This window comes from Ambystoma mexicanum, chromosome 9 (assembly GCF_040938575.1).
Source record: "Ambystoma mexicanum isolate Mex_15411 chromosome 9, UKY_AmexF1_1, whole genome shotgun sequence".
NCBI classification, from domain to species: domain Eukaryota; kingdom Metazoa; phylum Chordata; class Amphibia; order Caudata; family Ambystomatidae; genus Ambystoma; species Ambystoma mexicanum.
Window position 1 is genome coordinate 800748037 of NC_090931.1, and position 20990 is coordinate 800769026.

Consider the following 20990-nt stretch of genomic DNA (forward strand, 5'->3'; position numbering starts at 1 on the left):
GGCCTGTAAGTGCTGCAGTGTTCAGGGGGTTTGTCCGGTTTGGGTAGTACTATTATTGTGGCTTCCCTAAGATCTGTGGAAAGGGTGCCCTGTTCTCTTGCATGTTGGAACATTTGCAATAGGTGTGGAGCAATCGCGTTGGTTTCCACTTTCCGCCACAGCTCAACAGGAAGCCGTTTGGACCTGGGGACTGGCAGCTTGGAGGCCGGACATGGCATTCGACACCTCATCCTCCGTTATGTCTCTTTCCAACAATTCTTGTTGTGTTATGCTCAAGGTGGGGTAGTTAATTTCCTCTATGATTGAGGTATTTGCGGGGGTGTTAGGTGACTTATAAAGTTCAGCATAGTAATTTGCGAAGCACCTCGTGATGTCCTGATCTGCCACAAGTGGGGTTGTGCCCTCTGTCTGTAGCTGCTGGACATGGCTGCGCCCCTGCTCCTTGCGTTCTAACCACGCTAGCATTTTCCCAGCTTTATCGCCCGTTTCATAAAATCTTGCACGCATTGTCGAGTGTGCATGTTTGGCATTATCCAGTGCAGTGTTCTGGAGCTGCTTTTGTGCCAGGAGCAGGGGCCGGTTTGTGTCGGGTGTGTTCTGGGTTATGTGCGCTACCTCTGCTTGTTGCACCTGTTCCGCTTCGTGTACCTTGAGTAGGTATTGTTTCCTCTGTGCGGTCGTCCATGAGATGAGTTCACCCCTCAGTACTGCCTTGTAGGCCTCGTATAGTGACACTGAGTCTGATGCGGATTCTTGTGTTCAGCTCAAAGTATGTCTGCGTTGTCTCTTGGAGCCTGACCACCAGGTCTGGATTGCCCAGGTAGTAATTATTTAGGCGCCAGCTGGGCAGGGGAGTCGGGCTTGATGTTGTGATTGACATCACCAGTGGGGAGTGGTCGGAGATGCCTGTGGGGAGTAGGCATGCTTCATGTGCCCTGTGTAGGTCAGTTGCTGGGAGAAAGAAGTAGTCCAATCTGGAGAGCGAGGCATGAGCCCCCGAGTGGAAGGAGTATTCCCTGATATTAGGGTGGAGTTCTCTCCATACATCACACAGGCCCATGGCGTTCGTGAACGTTGCAAGTTTGGTAGGCACGCTGGGGTTTCTATTTCGAAGGTGTGAGCGATCCGGGATGTCCATAACTTCGTTGAAGCCCCTTCCTATTATCATGATATTCCAGGTGTCTGCGGTAATCGGGGGGGAAATGGCGGCGAGTAGCGGTGACAACAATGTGGGCGGTGCGTAAATCGCTAGTAGTGTGAAAGAGTGCTCCCAGGGTGTGCCAGCCACATATACGTATCTTCCTCCAGTGTCCTGGGTTACTGTGTTCAGGTGGAAAGGGAGATTCTTGTTTCAGTACCATGACCCCCCCCTTGAGCCCATTGTGAAGCCTTCGTGGACTGCGAGTCTATAATTTGTGCGTCTGAATAGGGAGCATTCTGTGCCTGCAAGGTGTGTTTCGGACAGGAAAGCGATGTCCGGTGCGTGCCTGTTCAGGTATTGCCCCACCAATCGCCGTTTGATTGCATTGCTGAGGACATTGACATTCCAGGTCATACATTTCAGTGTTCTGGTTGTGTTTTTGGAGTGTGTGCTGCTGATGACGCCTGGTACCCGGCAACCGCGCGCCTCTGTGTCATAACCCTCTTATGTGATTTTAGTGTGTTATGTGCTAGAATGGTCCTTCCCCTAACTAAACTCAACAATTCCAACCCCACCCTCCCTATACTTCTCCCAACTAGAAGCATTGGTCGCCCGAACTTTAACACTACCGGCTGTCAACTGGACAGCTTACATAAGACAATTGCAGCCTACGGCTCAGGTGGTCCCCCTACAAACTATGACTGGGGGGGGGTGACACCTTTAGCGCTAAGCTTGAAACTTACTAGCCGAGGGGGGGAGGGCCCTACAAAGCGCGTGTGCGAGATGCTCCCACAACCGCCACATTAAAGTGTGTGTTACCTTAAGATGGGTATTGCGGTATGTCGCATAAGGTGCCATATTACAGTTCGAGCTTACTGTTGAGTACCGGGGCACTGGATAGAGGTTTAGGCGTGGGTCAGCCACCTATGTCTTCCGGTGGGTCTTGTGCTGGAGGCTGACGGGGCTCGCGCTGATGGGCAGGCAGGGGCACACAGTTCCTTCCCCCCCTCTGCCGCGCGAAGACAACCAGTCGCCCTCTATATGCTGTGCAGCCCAGCGCCATGCTTCTTTGGGGTCATTAAAGTGGACCGTGGTTCCCTTGTGGTAGATCTTTAATTGCGTGGGAAAGAGCAGCCCATACTTCACTCCCATTGATTGTAGTTGCTTCTTGAGGTGGTCAAAGGATTGTTTTGCCCTCTGCACTTCCCTAGTGTAGTCAGGGAAAAAGGCGATCCTGGAACCATTAAAGGTAATCGTGCCCTTGGCCCGTGCATGTTGCAGTAATGCGTCTCGATCCCTGAAGTTTAGAAACTTTGCAATTACTGTGCGCGGGGGAGCCCCAGGCGTTGGTCTGTCGGTGGGCACTCTGTGCGCTCGCTCTATAGAGAAGAACTTGGAGAATGAGTCCTGGTCGAACAGGTCAGCGAGCAGCTGCTCCAAAAACAGTTCCATGCAGGCGCCTTTTGCTTTCTCGGGGATACCAAGTATTCGCACATTATTGCGTCTAGATCTCCCCTCTCCATCTTCCATTCTATCCTCCAGCACCTTGAGTTTGGACGTGACACTCTGGAGTTGTTGTCTCATGTTGTGAATTCTATCTTCTGTGTTCGAGATGCGTTGTTCGGCCTCTCCCGTGCGTGCCGTTAGCTTTTGGAGGTCATGTCTGAGGAGGGACACGTCCATGCTTATTCCGTCCATTTTCTGCTACATGGACGTGCGGGATTCCGCTATGGCGGTCATTATGTCTTTGAGGGAGATCGTATTGTCTGTCTCTACCTCCTCCAAGCACAACAAGTGGAGGTCGGGAGCTTGTGGAGGAGGAATTGTGTATTGGTCCATGCTGCTTTGCGTGGGCAGTCTTCTAGATCTGTCTTTCCCCACGTTTCTTACTGCGCCTAGTGGGTCTGGATTTTGCGCGGAAATCGCAGTGCAGCAACCGGACTGCGGGCTAAGCTGTTGCCTCTGTGTTGCGTACTGGCCTGCTCCGGCTTCGGGACTGGTCATGGATTGCCCGCCCTATCCGGACCCAGTGAGTTCCACCACTTCGGTCCCAGGGGCCATGCACCGTTGCTATCTGTGGGGTGGAGGAGCGTGTGATGGCCGCCTCACAGCCTGGCGAGTCCGCTTCGCGCCTTTACCCCCTTCCCCCGGCGGATTGTTGGCCTGTTGCCCTGGCCGATGCAAGTGGTGGGGCTGCAGGACTGCTACTCACGCCTGTTCTCCAGTGCCGCTCGCTTGTTTCTGAGATGTAGCATCTTCTCGGGGTGCCCACGCCCTCGCCACAGGTGGTGCGGTTGTTGGTCTTGTGTAGTGCAGCTCTCCTGGAATCCACGATGCAGGCCTCAGGGCCCTGTGCTCTTGGCGGTGAGTGTGCTGATGTGCTTAGGGCCCTTGCTGCGGGTGGCCTCCCGCAGTCCAGTGCCACCCCAGCCCCGGTTACCCCCCCACCCGCGGAGGAGCGTTGGATTCACAGCTTTCCGGTAGGCTGCAAGGTGGTGCGGCGCATTGTTCTTAGGGGGGGTGGGGGGGTTGCCTTCGGTGTCCTTGCTGCTGTGCTTTGGGACTCTGCCCCCGGCCAGCCCCTGGTGGGCACCTCCATTTCCGCTCGTCGCTGACCCTCCTGGCCTGTGGTTGAGCGAGTGCAGCCGGCTGCTCGCGTTCACTCATCCGCCAGCCCACTCACTACAACGGCAGGCTCGCACCCCCCTTCCACTTGCGTGGGCCGCGTATCAAGGCCGCCTCGACTCGGGGTGTCTTCCCCAGCGGAGGTGCGCAGGATTGTAGTTCTTCCGACAGGCTGGACAGTTGTTGCATACAAGTCGGAGCTTCGCCTGCCCTCGATGTCGATAACGGGCAGGCGTCAAGCCGAGTCCCCCTGCCGTACAGCTCCGCTTCTCGGGCACAGAGTTAGCGCTCACCCCCGGCGGCCATCTTGAAGTCGGGCTGGTTGGCGCCCGCTTGGATTTCTTCTCGCCCGTAGCTCCGTGATACAGCTGCGGTTTCAGCTGCTTTCCGGCTCACTTTAGCCCGAGGGGGGTCTATAGCATGCAGGAATCAGGCAATTTAATCATGGTGTGTTTGGCGGTCGCGGGAGCCAGAGAGACTCGCGTCTTTCCCATCGCACTGTCATCCCCCTCCCCCATTTGTTTTTGACTGGATTACTATATGCTTTCTGTGACAAGTCGGTGTCAGCATTGCATCCAGCCCATGGTCCGTTTGAGAGTAGGATTGACACAACGAGCCATGACCTATTCATGAACCTTGTGAGAGAGCAACTAGTTAAGAACTACCAGGTCCCAAAGAAACAGGGTATTCCGGACTGCTTCTCCCAAGCTGCATCATTTTTAGAAAACCAAAACCCGATCAGATTCTGGAATGGTTTCCAGGGATTCAGAAAAAGATGAGCTATGTGGAAACACTAACACATCTAGAGAGGCCGTTAGTCTACTGGTGAGGATCAGTGAAGGAAATAAGCACTTTCCCAGCCCCACCCTCCCAGAAGCAGTGCTCATAAAGGAGCACTTTTTTCTCCTTCCCCTCCAGCCTCCACATTTAAGGAGAGGAATAGTTCTGTCACCATAGGAGAACTTATTTGGCACAGGTGGGAACTTACTATAGGTATTCCTGGCCCTTGTGATTGCATTTTGACACCAGAAACCCACAAACTCAACTTCTGTGCAGGGGGACAGCCTGGAGACTCACTTCATGCGAGGAACAAACAATATCTTTTTGGCTTAGGATCAAGGATGCCACATCAAGAGGTAACTGCAAGTGAAGTCGAAGTGGATAAGCTGCTTACGCATAACCTATTTGTCTTAGATTAAGCAAAGGAGTGAACGTTTAGAAAGTGGCACGTATTGAACAATCAAAGATGCAAAAAACCTATGCAAGATGAAGCAACCAAATCTCCAGAGGCCAAGACGAGTAATAGCACCTAATAGAACTGAATTAAATAGCTCTAAATAAAAGGACTAAATTGACAAAATCGTGGTCTCCTCCTACGTGGCGCAAGACTGAAGGCCTATTCATTAAGCTCCAGTTCGCGATGTACCTACACTCCCTTAAAAGTGCCAAGGAAGAAAACCGTAAGCAGGGTCAACTACAGAGAAGAAGCCTTGGCTCAGGGCCTAACTGATGAGAGATGGTAGGCTAATTGGCCAAGTGGGCAGTGATCTGACTTCCTGCTTACTTGCTGCTAACGAGCCGAATGTCCAAGGTTGGGAGAGAATGCCAACCAAAGCAGGAGCAGAGCAGCAGGTAAACACCAGCTCCTGCGTGGAAAACCCACTTAAAAAGAAATCCAAAATGTTGACACGCCTTTCAAATATTTACGTCCCTTGGCCTGAAACAGGAAGCCAATTAACCAATTAATTTGAAATGTTACCTCGGACAATGGGAGGATGAGGGTTTTAAAACTGAGGCTAAGGTATCTACACAGCCTGAGCTGGGAGCCTAGGAGAGGCTTTTTGTTGAGAAAGCTGGAGGGCACCTGAGAATGGGAACTCCTCGAGCCCAGAAGAGGGATATGCTCCACTGAGATGGTGTAGGGCCCGTGAAACGCCAGAAGGGTGGTGTAGAGAGGCAGATGTACACCTCATCTCTAGTGCCTGCACCCTCACCTCTGTCATACTGGAGGAATAACAGGAAAACACTGTGTATGACACCAGGTATCGTCCCAATAACACATTTTAGATACGAGAGACGTTATGCACTCAGACAACTGTATTGAATGTACCCTCACACTGATTTGGTGGAAGGATGTCTGCATACACATTGAACACAGAAGAGCTGTAAGTGAAATCGGACAAGGGTAAAGTGACGTCATAAGGAGAGGACACAAGGACGCACTGAACCGATAAGTGGATCCTTAAGAATGAAGATGTAACTGAAGTAACAAAGAAAACATTTATGTGAATGCAAATAAATTATATATACTAAGAAGATAACTGAGAAGAGAATTGGTAGCTGTATATACGCAGAAACGCAAGGTAGATGAGTCGCTTAGAAGCTTGTTTCAGTTGAAAATATAACGTGGATAAAGCGGCCATGATGAAAAGATGGACGTTGACTCTATAAATGAGCAAGAATCCTTGAAGACCGAAACCAGGGCTGCAAAGCTGACAGGCGCTGGAAAACCGCTTCATGCGAGGAACAAACAATCTTTTTGGCATAGGATCAAGGATGCCACATCAAGAGGTAACTGCAAGGGCAGTCGAAGTGGATAAGCTGCTTACGCACAACCTATTTTTCTTATATTAAGCAAAGGAGTGAACTTTAGAAAGTGGCACGTATTGAACAATCAAAGATGCAAAAAACCTATGCAAGATGAAGAAACCAAATCTCCAGAGGCCAAGACGAGTAATAGCACCTAATAGAACTGAATTAAATAGCTCCAAATAAAAGGACTAAATTGACAAAATCGTGGTCTCCTCCTACGTGGCGCAAGACTGAAGGCCTATTCATTAAGCTCCAGTTCGCGATGTACCTACACTGGCTTAAAAGTGCCAAGGAAGAAAACCGTAAGCAGGGTCAACTACAGAGAAGAAGCCTTGGCTCAGGGCCTAACTGATGAGAGATGGTAGGCTAATTGGCCAAGTGGGCAGTGATCTGACTTCCTGCTAACGAGCCGAATGTCCAAGGTTGGGAGAGAATGCCAACCAATCATGAGGGCCCATGTAGCAATGCACCATACATTGTTGCAGAAGCCAATCCGCTGCTGTTATCCTGCTATTGATCTATATTATGTGTAGTTGGGGATCGTTCAAGGCATGCCTATCAGGTAAGGGGCAGCCAATAATGTTACTAGCGCCTAAACAAAGTATAGGTATATATGTTCCCTTAAGCAATCCCTTGTTTCGATAGGTTTTTACAGTTTACCACGTAGGATGATGTCATAACTGACGTACATCGAGGCATACAGCGTAAATGTAGGTGCAAGTGAGCTGCAATCTGTTTATTCACCAGCTTTCCCTTCTTTATGTGAGCTGATGATAGTTTTATTTTGCCATATTCTTTGAGTCTGTCTGGTTATTTGCGGTCTGAGATAGTTTATTGGTAATTCCATCCGGCTCTTGGAATGCTCCAGGTTCTACTGCACAGTGGTGTGCTCCTTTCAGAGGGCTGTGCTCCAGTGATTGGTATAGGAGCCCCTTGAATCCCAGAAGAGGGGTGTGCTCCAGTATAACATGTTTATCAGAGGGGGCGAGCCCCCTGGCACCGGAAGAGGGGAGTACATTTCAGAGGAGAGCCCCAAGATGGGGAGGACGTTTGGAACACTTGGCAAAGGGGGAAGGGGAATCCTAGAATACAGAGAGATGCCTTGTGGTCCCCAGAAGAAAGGGTAAGAAATGAGCTCTAGAAATCACTAATCTGGGGAGAGCACCTTGTCTGGAACTTTCTATATACGTTTTGGTGGATTCTGGGTGTCTCTTGGAATTGTGTCCACATCTCTGAAACCTTCATTTATACATGTGTACATTTATATTCCTCTAATACTATGTCCCAGAGTTATAGAAATACTGTGGCTTTGTTTGTGTTAATGCTAGGGATTGTGTACAACTGTTTAAACAATGATTTAATATCCGGTTTCCTTCTCTTCCCACCCCGTCTTTAAATGTAGTGTGCCCATCAGATAGTGCAGCGACAATACAACACAGGCGTGTATTGGGTATATTATGGCAATGTACTGCTTTGTAGGTATTTCAAATATGTGGTAGTTCTGCTTCCTCTCCCTCCTTGTCACTGTATGTTGTGTACCTGACCTTGATAGACACACATTTTAGTATACGGGTGTGGAGTGTCCAAATTGACATTTTCTGGTTTTTATGCATGATGTATCTTTACTGTCGATTGTGTTTTAATAAAGTACACGTGCAACTATGTATATATGAGTAACATAATATTTATATATTATTTTTCAGTATACTTGCATGTTGCACTTTCTGTGTATAAGCGTGTGGGCTGATAATACACTTGTATCAGTCTACATCACCTTCCTCTAGTTTGCCACACCATCATTTTAGGGGGAGGTTTTGGTTTTCTTTTTGCTGGAGGCTCTGCTCCACATTAAAGTTGGTGGTTGTACAGCCCTCTTCTGGGGGTTGTACATGAACCTCCTTAACATTGTAGGTTTCCAATACTTCACAATGTCCTTCTTTTTCATAATAAATGCTTGGTAGCTCTAGAGTTCTCGGTTCATGTGATGGGAGTAATTCTTAAGGGAAAAGTCCAAGGAGGAGCAGTAGATTGTTTAGATCAGATCACTAAAACTACAAATAATAAAACAATTTTGGCTGTGGGCTTGTTGGGGAAAGTCTTCTCTTTTTAACAACTTTCCCTCCATTTCTTTGGACCCCCAAACCTTTTGCTTTTGTTTTTGTACTCTGTTCTGACTTTTTCCAGTTAAGTGAAGCCTTCAGCTCCACTCCACTTCACTTGTGCTCATTGCATGGGGAAACTGACCAGACCTTAAGGCTGTCCCTTTTCTTTTGACTTGTCTATTTTCTGGGTCACTTTTTTATCATTGCACAGTGCATCTTGCAATGCAATGGGTTTCTTTTTTATGACCCTAGACTACACTGAAGGGGATTTTCTGGTTACTTTAGATATGCCTAAGGACAAACTGGTGGCAGCAGTTACTTTTTGATTTCACTGTACTCTTTGTTAGCCTTACCACGTTTGGCTACTAACACTGGCTAACATGGCCGTGCCACAAGGTTTTTTGTTTGTTCCTTGGCCATCTTGTCTTGTTACCTTCCTCCTGCCTTGCCAGTTCAGGAAAATCTTTTTATGGTCATTCACTTGCCTGGTAAAGGCTTGCTTTTCACAGGTTAGTCCAGGTCCCTGTGTGTTCCCAGGAAGTGGGTTGGGACTGTCTGGTCACAATCCACAAACTGGTTTCCCTATGTCTGTTAGGAAAGTTTTCCCTTCTTAACAACTTTGCTTCCATTTCTATGGCTCCCCAAACGTTTTGCTTTTGTTTTTTGACTCTGTCCTGACTTTTTCCAGTGAAGTGAAGCCTTCAGCTTCACTACACTGGACATTTGCTCATTGTTATGGGGAAACTGACCCGTCATTAAGGCTGTCAGTACTGGGAAACTGTTTCTTTTCTTGATACATGTCATCCATTGTTTGGGTAACTTTTTATTATTGCATATTGCATCTTACAATGGGCTTTCTTTTGTATGACTCCACACTACACTCAAAGGGATTTTTTGGTTTCTTTAGATGTGCCTAAAGTCAAGCTGGTGGCAGCAGTTGCATTGGGACTATTTTTGCAATACTTTGTTAACCTTACCACGTTTACTGTGTTTGGCTGCTAACTGTGGCTATTGTCCCAACATGGCCGTGCCACAAGGTTTTTACTTGTTATTTTGGCCATCTTGCCCTGTGGCCTACTTGCTACTTTGCAAGAGCAGGATATTCCTTTTATGGTCATGCACTGGCCGGGAAATCCATGATTTTCATGGCTAGTGCCGGGCCATGTGTCTGTGTTCCCATGAAGTGGTTGGGACTGTCGGGTCCAAATCCACCAACTGGTTTCTGTAGGTCTAGGGCATTTTCAGAGTTTCACCATCAGTGGTCCTGATTGGACTAATGCTGGGGTGTGTCTGAGGGACAGATCCTCCATTGGGTGAGCCGAGTTTGTGGATGAGAGGAGGTCTCTGAGACCCTGGAGAAATCCTGCAAGGAGCCAAGTGTTCTGCCCAGCTGTGAAGACCGTGTGCCCGTTCTAAGAAGGCCTGGCGAGCAACCTATGCTGCCGTCCTGGTCAAGCCCTGTCTGGCTGGTGATCTTCCGAAGGCCTTCGGTTGTGCTTCAAACTTTGGATTGGTGGGACACACCATTCCTGACACCTACTCGGTGCCCAGCCATCTGGAGTCTTTGGAAGTGTTCCTGGACACATCCAGTGGACTGACCAACTCCAGTTTGGGCTACCACGGTAGAGGCATTGTGGTTCTGCAATTTGTCTTGGCACTTTTAGGACCCTCGGCTTATGCTACAAGAGTTCCACCTGCAACATGTCAATGTTCCAGCTTCAACAAGACCTGAGATAGGAGGATAGACTCTGACCGCAACAGCTGTGTCCCTTTGTGTCACTGTGCATGGGTGGCAATCATCGCATCTCTGTTAGGCAGAATTGCATGCAGTACCCTCTGGGACCACCACATACAATTAGGACTACAGGTGTAAGCAAAACCAACCTTTGGTAGAAGTCTGTACTACACAGTTTTTGGTAGCGAGCTGAGCAGCCAGGCTTATCTCAAGAGGGAATGTGAGCAGTAAAAGGATGTTACACAGAGGTCTTACAATCACAGTGGTTCAAGTAGACACTTACACTCAAGACTTCTTAGTAAAACACTTGTTAATGTATTACACAATCATTTAGAAAACATTCACTAGAAGGAGGCAACTTAATACTATACACAAAAACAATTCAAAACCAAACCAATAGGTTTCTGAGTAAATTAGGCTCCCCTGAAATAGGAGCAAAATAGTATTTCAGTCACTTGCAATAGGAGTACAAAGGCACAAGTTAATAAAATAGATCACAAATACTTTCTTACGCAGTGCAAATAGTTTCAGTTCACTAGAGGACTCGATTCAGTTCAATAGGCCCAGGCCAAAGTCAACAGACTAGTTTCTTGGATAGGAAAGAGCAGTTCTTGTAGTAAACGGTAAAGTCTTTGTCAAAGTTCTCAGAAGTAGTTTTTATGAAAAAGAATCCTATTTTGGGTCACAAGCTGATTAGGCCTGCAAGTTGGGAAAGTTTCACAAACTTTCACAGCAAGAGGTAACTTCTCTCAATCGGGTTGGCACAGTCCCTTAATATGAAGAAAAGATACAGCGGAAGACGACGGTTCCTGGCAGTTCCTGCAGATCTCGCTGTTCCTGAGCCTCAGTCGTGGGGACAAGAGGGAAGAGGTCGGGGGACTCCTGCACGGGACAGGTCAAACAAGCTGGCAAATGGAAGATCTTCAGTTCGAGTAGCTGTAGTCAAGCACACAAGCTAGTGTCCTTCCCCCTGATTAATCCTAACCAGCTCCGAGAATGGTATCCAGGTGGCTTTCGAGTTGATTGGTCGCACCAACTCAAAGGAAGAAGTCATCCTTGAAGGGGCTTCTCTGTCGAGATGAACTTGGACCTGTAGCAGGGCTTCACGGGGCAAACCAACGGTCCAGGAGTTGTAGCAGCCGTTTACTGCTGTCCTCTTGCAGCTCGTCTTTGGTTCTTTCGTTCCAGTGGTCAACACTGCCTTTCAGTCTAAGACTTGCCTTTTAAACAGTTTTCTCCCTTTCATTCCAGCCTAACTGTCACTCACCCAGCAGGGTGGCTGTCATTGCCGGACAGTCAGCCAGCCAATCACGCCAGAGTGCATTTGGGTCTCCCAGGACACTAAGCGCAGGGAGTTTCGGGCACCTACCTCACTTCCTGACCACCCCAGACACTCGGACGCCAGAGGGCGGACTTCAGTCCTGAAGCCCACCAAAGGCATATGAACAAAGGGACCAAACCTGTTTAGGCGTGCAGAGACAAACACTAGAAGGACATTTCCAAAAAGAAATGGCGAAAAAAGAAGACTGGGACCCGTTTTAAACAAAGGGGCTTAAGGCTGTATCTTGAAAAACATGGCTCCTGCGATTTTTAGCTACTGGTGTTCGCGGTATGGAAAAATCATGGTAGTTTGTTGTAAAACCACTGCCGTCAGCCATTTCAATAGGAAAGGGTAGCATTCGACTGCTACATGAGTTTCTAGACACAGGGGATACTAGGTAACCCCTCCAGCACTCTATAGGAAGATAGTGTGTGCTGGGTGTAGGAATTTCAAGACTAGTAAAGTCAATGTAACCTTACATTGGGCCTCATTATGACCCTGGCGCTCCCATAATGAAGGGTGCTGCCACGGGACCGGCACTGTTCATTACGGGAAGCCTTATTACGAGGTCCCTCGCGGGACCCACTCAGAACGTCTGGTCTGACCAGACGTCCTTAGTGGGTCCTGCAAGGGGACCAGGGAGCTAAATACGGGCCTGTTATTAACAGGCCCGTTATTAGTTCCCTCCACATTCCTATTGAGCCCTATGGGGCTCAAATGGAAATGGGATGGGTTTTTTCAATGAGGAATTACTGGGTCCTCCTATGTCGGAATGGCCCGGTAATTCCTCATTGAAGGAACTCGTAGCTGGAACCCGGTATTGAGGCAGCCATGCCCTTATTAAGAACATGGGTACTGTCGTACTCATAATGAGGCCCATTCTCTGGGAAACAGTAGTTTATCCCAGAGAAGGTATTTAAACCTTTGGGAAGTCTAAAAAGACATTCCTGTGTCACTGCACTGAGGGTGCTATGTAACACACATGAAAAGATGCCTATGGCGTTATCTTAAAACTCCATAATCGAAGAGTAAAACACACATCAAAATGCATGAAAGAGTGCGGAAAATGGCTTGCACTCTTTCCATGTAAAAAAAATCAAGTCCTCAAAATCCAGTAAAGTTGCTGGGGTCTCTAAGGTGAAGGGAATTAGCACATTTATGACAATTCTCCCTAACACCCGACAACTGAATGGGGAGCGAGAGAAAGCTGGAGGAGCCCCGTATACTAGTGAGTGACAGAGGGAACACGCATGCTGTGGTGCTGCAGGGGCTGGATTTGGGCAGAGGAAGATGCTGATCGAATGAAAAATTGTAATGAATGTGTCTGGAGAGGGATGAAAGAATATTGAATACCGAGCAAGCTGCAAAGTACTTACTGAATTATTGAATACCGAACGAAGGCAAAGATATGCGAAGTATATGAAAATGCTGCACGAGTGAAAAAGTGATGTTCATTTAGGAATATATTGAAAACCAGCAATAAGCATTGATGGACAATGTGAAAGTATGAAGAAAGTGGAAGCCAGTAAAGAGAGCTTGTGAATCAAGTGAAAAGCAAATAAGCACTATTGAATAGTGTGAAAGCAAGGTGGTGACGTGGAATAAACACAAATTGAGTTGCGTGAAAGTCACGTTGTTGAAGAGTGGAGACTGCCAACAAGAACAAGAATAGACTGTGAATTTAAAATACTGGTTTAAGGAAAAGAAAACCTGTGTTGGCCATAAGGCCTGAAGTATTGTAAGAAATACAAGTTATGGTAAAGCCCAGAGACTATAAAAGAAGCAGAATTGAATGGCGACAAATGGTACAGGTTCATAAGAGAGAGAACACAAGTGGGAAAGCAAGTGCCAAGGGTTATCGGTTGCTTGATCTGTAATGGATGGACTGTGTGGTCCGACAAATGTGCCTAGACTGACCCCTTACTTGAAGAGAACCAAGGAAAATAAAAATAATGAAGCTGTTTTGCGTAACAAGTGTTGGAGCAAGTTATGCAAACTGTTGTAAAGCCTGAAGGGTTACAAAGTTGATTTAGAATCATTATCGAAAGCTGAGAGAGTTGAACTGATGGCGATTTTGAAACTAGAAGAGCTACCTTTTGGGGGAAGGGAACCCTGAGGCCATTTTGTAGAACTGTTTTGAACTTTGGGAAGGGGAAACTGAAAAGCAAGCAAGGAGCTGGAAGAAACTCTGACTTTGTTTTGGTGTTTCTTTGGTTGCTAACATTTCTACACATTTGTATATTTTTAGTTGTGAGGGAAAGTATAGGTTTTGGACAGACTTTTGAGTTGAGCTTAAGGACAGACTATCCTTAGTTTCTTTAAGTAGGGAAATCCCACCTTAGCTTAGGGCAAGTTAGGCCTTACTCCATCCTGACGTTTAAGAAATAATCCATTTTATTTTAGAAAAGTGAATCTGTTGTATGTGTCTTACTTCATGAAGCCTTCACACAACAATATAATCAGACTAACCATTCTTCAGGTACACTCAGTCTTTTGTATGTGACTTTTATTTCCATGGAAAAGGGCCTCAGGATCTGCAGTAACCTGCTACATTGTATTGTTCAATGTATCTGGAAAGCAAGCCCAGTTAGTATACTTCCCCCTTCACTTGCAGGCATTGAGCCCGCCCCACCTTTCTCTCCACACCACTCTCCCACTCCCCCCACTGACCCCCACATCAGAAAACCAGTTACCAAACTCGCTGGATGTTCTCTCTCCTCTCTCTCCCCCCCCACCCACCACCCCCTCCCTTTATCCCTCTCTTCCTCTCTTTCTCGCAGGAACTTTGGTAATGCTTGTGAAACATTCATAAGACTGTGAGGAGGGGCAACTAAAAATATGGTAGGCTTGTTCCTCTTTAATTCACAATTAACTGTATGCAGCGAAGAACAGCTCCTACCCTCCCTAATGATGCATACCGGTGAGGGATACTGTGCACCCCTCCCAAATGATACATATCAGTCGGGGATACCTGCCCTTCAGGGATACATCCCCAATGATGCATGCCAGTAAGGGATACCACCCTCTTCCCCAGTGATGCATGCCTGTGAGCGATACCTCACCCCTCCCCACTGATAAATGCCAGTGAGGAACAGGTAGTAGTAGCGGTAATATGTTTTTATAACGCCTCTATCCCATTCGTTTGGCCTCCAGTGAGGAACACCTCACCCTTGCACAATGGTGCATGCCAATGTGGTGCAGCTAACAACACCCAAATGAATGCACAAACTGCTTAACTTTTGGGGTGTACAGTATGACTTTGATTTATTTATATTAATTACACAGTTGCTTATTAATTCTAACAATCACGAAGAATGTAATTATCCTCCATAAACCCGCCCACACATGTTTACCTGCCCGCCTTCCCCGCACCTGTCCTCATTGTATTTGAGCAATATATTGTAGACAGTCGCAGTGCAACAATTGATGCTAGCAATACTTGTTTTCATAACTGTTAATATTTCACAATAAGTTGTGGGTTTATTTCCAGGAAAAGACAACCTTTCAGAATAAGAGAAGTGACTTTTTAATACATTTGTCTCTGAAATGAATACATTGAAACTTAAAAGAATGCCACTCAAATTTTAATTCCACAGGCTTATGAGGGTGTACTGCAGCTGGTCGAAGCACGTGGACAGTATGAGGAACTCTGCATAGTCATGTGTGTTATCCCTGCTACTATAAGTAACAACGTTCCCGGCACAGATTTCAGCATCGGCTCGGACACGGCCGTCAATGCAGCCATGGAGGTAAGGAAGACCTGCTGAAAACAAAGCGCTTGAATGTTGTCAGTGTTCTTGACTAACATGTAGAGGGTAATTTTCTCAACCCCCGGAGCTTAAAAGTAATTCAGAAAACAAAGCCAAATGGCCTCTTACGGTTGCGTTCTTGGGGATTTTATTCTATTTGGAAGTGGAGTGAAGGCACAGAACAGGCTATAAGTTTCTGCTGTGCATTCCCGCCCCACCTTCAAATAGCACTATAGTTTTATACCAGCTTGTATTTTAATGCTGACGGAAAACCTAGGGATTCCTATTGAATCCGCCTGACTAGTAGGTTTACTAAGAGATTGGTGATGCCAGTAGTTATGAATGAGATTAAAGGTCAGGTTCAGGGAAGTAAACTCCATCAATCCCAGTCCTTAGGACAGTCCTAGCAAGGGATCCTTGATGAGGCCTCCACTGTCCAAAGTCGGGAAAGAGTGATTTAAGGATAGACATGTATGCCCATGTATCCCTATGAAGGATAGGGTTAGACAGAAACATGTAGGGTAACTTATCCCTCGCTGACTCTGATTTCTCCAGACACCACTTCTGGTGTTCTGGAATCCTTTGGGGGACACAATTTTCTGTGCTTGGTCCAGTCAAGAAAGGTGCAGTGGTCATGGGTGCAGAGGTCATTTTTGGATGCTGGATTTAGTTTTGATCGGTTGCGGTGCTTAGGAATCTGTTCCAGAAAGCTTCCAGTAGAATAACCAAAGAAGGATGAAGACTTCTGCGGGCAGACCACCTCAGGACACCTCCAAAGATTGGAGTGTTGCAGCAGGAGTCTCTACTGGTTAAAATTGTTTCCTACAATTTGGCCTGGTGGACAGAGTATAGAAGCTCACCCAAGTTCTGGAGAACAGGGATACTCTGATGGGTTTGCCAAACCAATCAAGGTAAGCGTGGAGAGTAGGCCAGGCTTAGTCTCGGGAGAAAGTGAGTGGGATCAGGGGTCCACCATGAGTCCACACAATGAAGCACCCAATAATTACACTTAGACAGGGAAGTACAAAAATATTCTTTTTATTTTAGGCCCAAAACACACACTAAGAAATGGAATTAAGCAGGTAGCAATAGCACACAACACTCAATTAAACAACATATATACAGTCACCTTTAGGTTTGTAGGAATGCATACAATAACTTAACACAAAAGAAGGTATGTACTGATGCAGTAGAATGAAAACAGTTCAAAAAAATACCATGACTTTATAAACCCAATCCCAAAAGTCACAAAGCTTCTTATTAGGAGAGGGGACAGATGTAGGAAGAGTTCTTATGTTGGTGAAAAATGTTCCAGAAGACACTTCAAAGTTACAGGTCAGTAGAACAATTTCCCTATCTTTAGGTAAAGCCTTTAGAGCAAAGAATCAAAAAGGGATGGAATGGAATAAACTAAAGTTTATTTTAAGGTTTATTATAGGAGAGATGGGGGCTTTGTGAGTACTCACTCCCCTTGACTCTGATTTTCCCACTTGCCTTGGCGGATGGACTGGGGGTTGCTAGCTGTCAGTTTTCCTACAGTATGTTCCCGCACAGGATATCTATGGGTTGTGGGGCCGAGGATTTCTCCGGTCGGCTGCTGGTGCAGGATGCAACCCCTGGTGAAGAAGGCAAGCGGGATTCAACGATGCAGGACTCTTCTGGCCACCTTGCGGGATGCAGGGTAGCAATTTCCCCCCAACGGTCACCGCATCAAGAGGATGGCAGGCATCTAGCCAGTCGTGATCAAAGAAGACCGGACAGGATCCCTTGATGCTGGGAAGCTGAAACTTGGCAGGGAGGCAACTTGTGGCACGAATGGCAACCATTGAAGTTTCCGGGGGGGGGGAAGCGGAACAGTGACACTTCTGGCAAGGTAGCCCACTGGAGAGTTGGTCAGTCCACCAGGTATTCCAGGGATGCTTCAGAAGGCTCTGCATGACTGCATCCTCGAAGGTGTCGAGTCTGGTTAGTCCCACCAGTCCAAGGGTTGAAGCACCGCAGAGGCCCTTCGCAGATCAGGTAGTCCAGCATGGCTTCACTTGGCCAAACACAGGAATGGATGCTGGGTCTCTTCAAGAGTCATCCACAGATCTTCAGTCGGCTGCTCTTCTACACAGGATACTTGGCTTCAACGCTGATCTGAATAAACGGACGCAGAAGTGCTGCTCTTATCCTAAATCCTGACTGGAAGCAAGGTCAAGCCCAGCAATCTTAAATATCTGCACCATTCAAACAGCCAGTAGTAGTCCAATCAGTGACCACCGTGGGTTTCGCTTATGCCCCAAACCTAGACGCTCAATTATCATTGATGTGGAGTAGGACTAGCCAGCCCCACCCACTTCCTGTGTTCATAACCAAATGGCATGCAGTAGCCCGCAAAAGCAGCAACTTTCCAGAGAAAATGCATGTCCATATAAGGAATTTCCTAATGTTAGAAGGCAGGAAGAAGGCCAAACAATATGGCCAAAGAACAAGCAAGAAATCGTGTCGCATAGCCATTTTAGGGCACTGGCCACGTTTTAGTATGCAGACCTGGTAAGCGTGAATGTGCACACTAAAAAGAATGCAAACATTTTTAAAATGTATCTGCTCCAAAATATATCCTAGGACAGCTGTTTTTAGGAAGCAGGGTGCTCAACCAGACTCATAGAGCTAGTATATTATTTAGGCACTGCAAATAGCAAATATATGGATAATATGTACACATCAAAGTACTTATAGATTACAATACAAATTATAAGCTATAGTGGGCAGAGTTTTCAATACATACAGAGGGGAGGACAATGTGCTGGGGAGTTTTGCAAAGTCCATCTTGGTATAGGTTGAACCACACAAGCTTTGTTGGTAGCAATGGCTGAGCAGCCAGGCTTAACTTAGGAGGGAGGAAGGGCTTTAGGGCGGTACAAAGAACTTAAAATATAAACATAGGCCCAAAGAAACCCTGACACACTAAGGGTTATATGAAAATAACGGGTTATTTTGTATATGCACTAAGGTAAAGGTGATTCTTCAGAAAGGCAAGTACTATAACACAATAAGTAACTTGGAACAATTAATGCCGTCTTTAGCAAGTAAATCACATTGGTAAGACTTGTAGAATGGCAGTAAGCAATTCAAAGGTAAGCAAAACATTTTTGTAATAACTTTCAGAATATTTGTTTCAACTACGAATGGATGAAATAAAACAACATAAAGCAGGTTAATAGAGGCCTTATGCTTTAGTAGTCCATGCCTTTCTAGTTATGAGAGTTTCAGAGTCAGATTGGATGGTCAAACAAGCCAGGCACAAGCTGTAGAAAGTCCAAAGGTTCCAGAGGAAGTCTTCAGTAGCAAGTAAGTAACACTTCTTTTTGGGGAAAAGGTTCAGGTACTTTGGAGAAGGCTTCCGGTAGGCACACAGGCATTAGACCTGGCCGAACGTGTATGGGCAATCTCCCAAATACACAAATCAGCACTCCAGCAACACAGGAGCAGCAAAGCAACTTTAGGTGAGTTCTACTAAGAGTCTCACAGTACCTTAGAAGTGAAGAAGGGATGCAGTGTGATGTCCCAGCGATCCATCAGACCTGGTCACCGGATTCTTGGTCAGCCAGATGAAGGAAGGGCCACTGGAATGGATCTTGCAGCAGCAGTCGAGTGAAGAGGCTCCAGGCAAAGGATTCTTCATGGTTCCGTTATTTTGGCACCCTTTTTCAAAGCACCAGGGAAGAAAGGATGCCACCCGGTTGATTTGTCTCGCTTTCTCAGTCCAGCACTCTGGTGAGGGCACTTCAAGAAGTGGAATCTTGCCTCTGGAGGTCCAGAAGGAGTCCACCAATGGTTCGGGAGGATTCGACCTTCAGAAGGTGATTCACTGCACAGTTACCACATGTCCCGTGGTATTAACGGTTTGCAGCCGATGAAGGGCACAGCTCATTGTGGGTTGGCTCGAAATGCAGGCTGTCTTGAGACTGATTGGACATACCAGTCTAAGGGAAAGAGTCATCTTTTTTGTGGCTCTCCTGATATGATCGGTTATTTATAACACGCTGACTACCCAGAGGTTTCTAAGCGCAGACCCGGGGATCAAACCTGTGTTGCTCTGTGTCGTCTTGCTTCCAAGGCGAGCACGTTGCTGCTGAGCTATCCTCCCGAGACTTGCTCCTCGTTGTTGCTTCAATTCCAGTGGTTAGCTTGTCTTCAGCCTCAGGATCTATGCCTCTTATGCAGGAACATAGCAAATCCGCACCCATGCACCATTCAAACTGGTTGGTGGCTATCCTTTCAGAACAGCCAGCCTCCCAGTTGGAACTGGTTCCCGGCAGGGACAGCAGAAGACCAGAACAGTGGAGTGTGAGTCCTCCCCCATTTCCTGTCCTCAGACACACTAGCGCCTTGGTGGACTTCTCAAAGGGATCCTGCCGAAGACAAAAGTCAAGCCAGGACCACCACCACCCTGCACGACAGAATGACCACGAAGGGACAAGCCATCTTGAATTGGCAAAAAAAGAACACTGTCCCCATTTTGGGTCAACAGTGACTCTTGTGTGCACTACCAAGGCTGTGAGTACACATTACACAAAGGTAGGTAGGATAAAACCACTGCCACCAGCCATTCAGATTAGCGTGTCACTGTTATTAAAGTTACCGGAGCAGTGATAAAGGGCATACAGTGTAACCCCTCAGCACTCCATATAAGGTGAGGTGTGCTGATCTCACAATAGAAAAGATAGGAACGATACACAATATCCCCCTTCCCTTGAGAATATTTGTTCCCACGAGGAAAATAACAGAAAATAAAAAGGGAAGGCCAAAGGGCTCCCAGCAACACTGCACAGAGAGTGTTGTGTGAGAAACCAAAGGGTGTCTCACCTACTACAGGGATCTCTCTCTCAAGTGGCCAGGACACGGCCATCGTCCTTTGGATCCAGACCCGGGGAGTGGACTAGTGTGGGAGAATCACCTGGGTAAGGGCTCTTTTGGGAGTGAGAGTGAGGCGACCTATGGTGAGACGCGGTATTCCCCCATTTCCCGTACCCATTACCCCTACTATTTCATAGGATTCTCTGATGTCCTTAACCCCCGACCCCTTGTTCTACACAAAGACTGGACTGAGGAACAGGGCGACTGAGAGTAACAAGGCTAAACCGTACATATCTCATTGGACATGTCCCGCGAGTTTGGTCAGGCAAAGTCAGGCACTTGACTTTAATCACATACATCTGATGCCCATTAGCTCTCCCCATACGGATAAAAGGCAGAACATAGACACTCTGAGCAAGGTGGAACATGAGAAGCAGCAGAACTTCTGGGGCAAAGGTGAACCTACTGGAGTAGAGCAATAGCTAGAGGGACGAGAACCAAGGGTAAAGGATCCCAGTAGTTCCCTGCAGGAGGTTGTTGCCTCCAAAGAAATTAAAGATATGTGGAGAAGGCCGAATTTCAGACAAGAAGACTGCATTGTGTTTCAAAGGCACCCGCAACCCTCCCGGGTGAACGACCGAGTTGGGAAGGCGAGGCTAAGCCTGTGGTATTAACCTTGACTCATGAAATAAAACGACAGACAAGGAGGGAATGCACACAGCCAGTGAGTTGGCGAGTGAGATGAAAGACCTGTGTGTGTTGAGCAAAGATTGAAATGGCAACAATATATCTTACATTTGAAGGCTGCACACGTGTGGATGAGATGCGAAGAAAGGCAGACCGGTGGTGAACTTTAAATTACTGATAACTGTGAAGCCAGTGA

General features: G+C 47.0%; 1 protein-coding gene across 1 annotated transcript in view; it reads left to right on the forward strand.

Annotated features, from left to right (window-relative positions):
* The window catches only part of PFKL (phosphofructokinase, liver type), a 697584-nt gene that overhangs the window by 487484 nt on the left and 189110 nt on the right, over positions 1-20990 (forward strand). The window contains exon 16 of the mRNA XM_069615767.1: positions 15113-15265. Coding sequence (XP_069471868.1) covers positions 15113-15265 — 153 coding nt within the window. The remainder of the gene's footprint in view (positions 1-15112; positions 15266-20990) is intronic.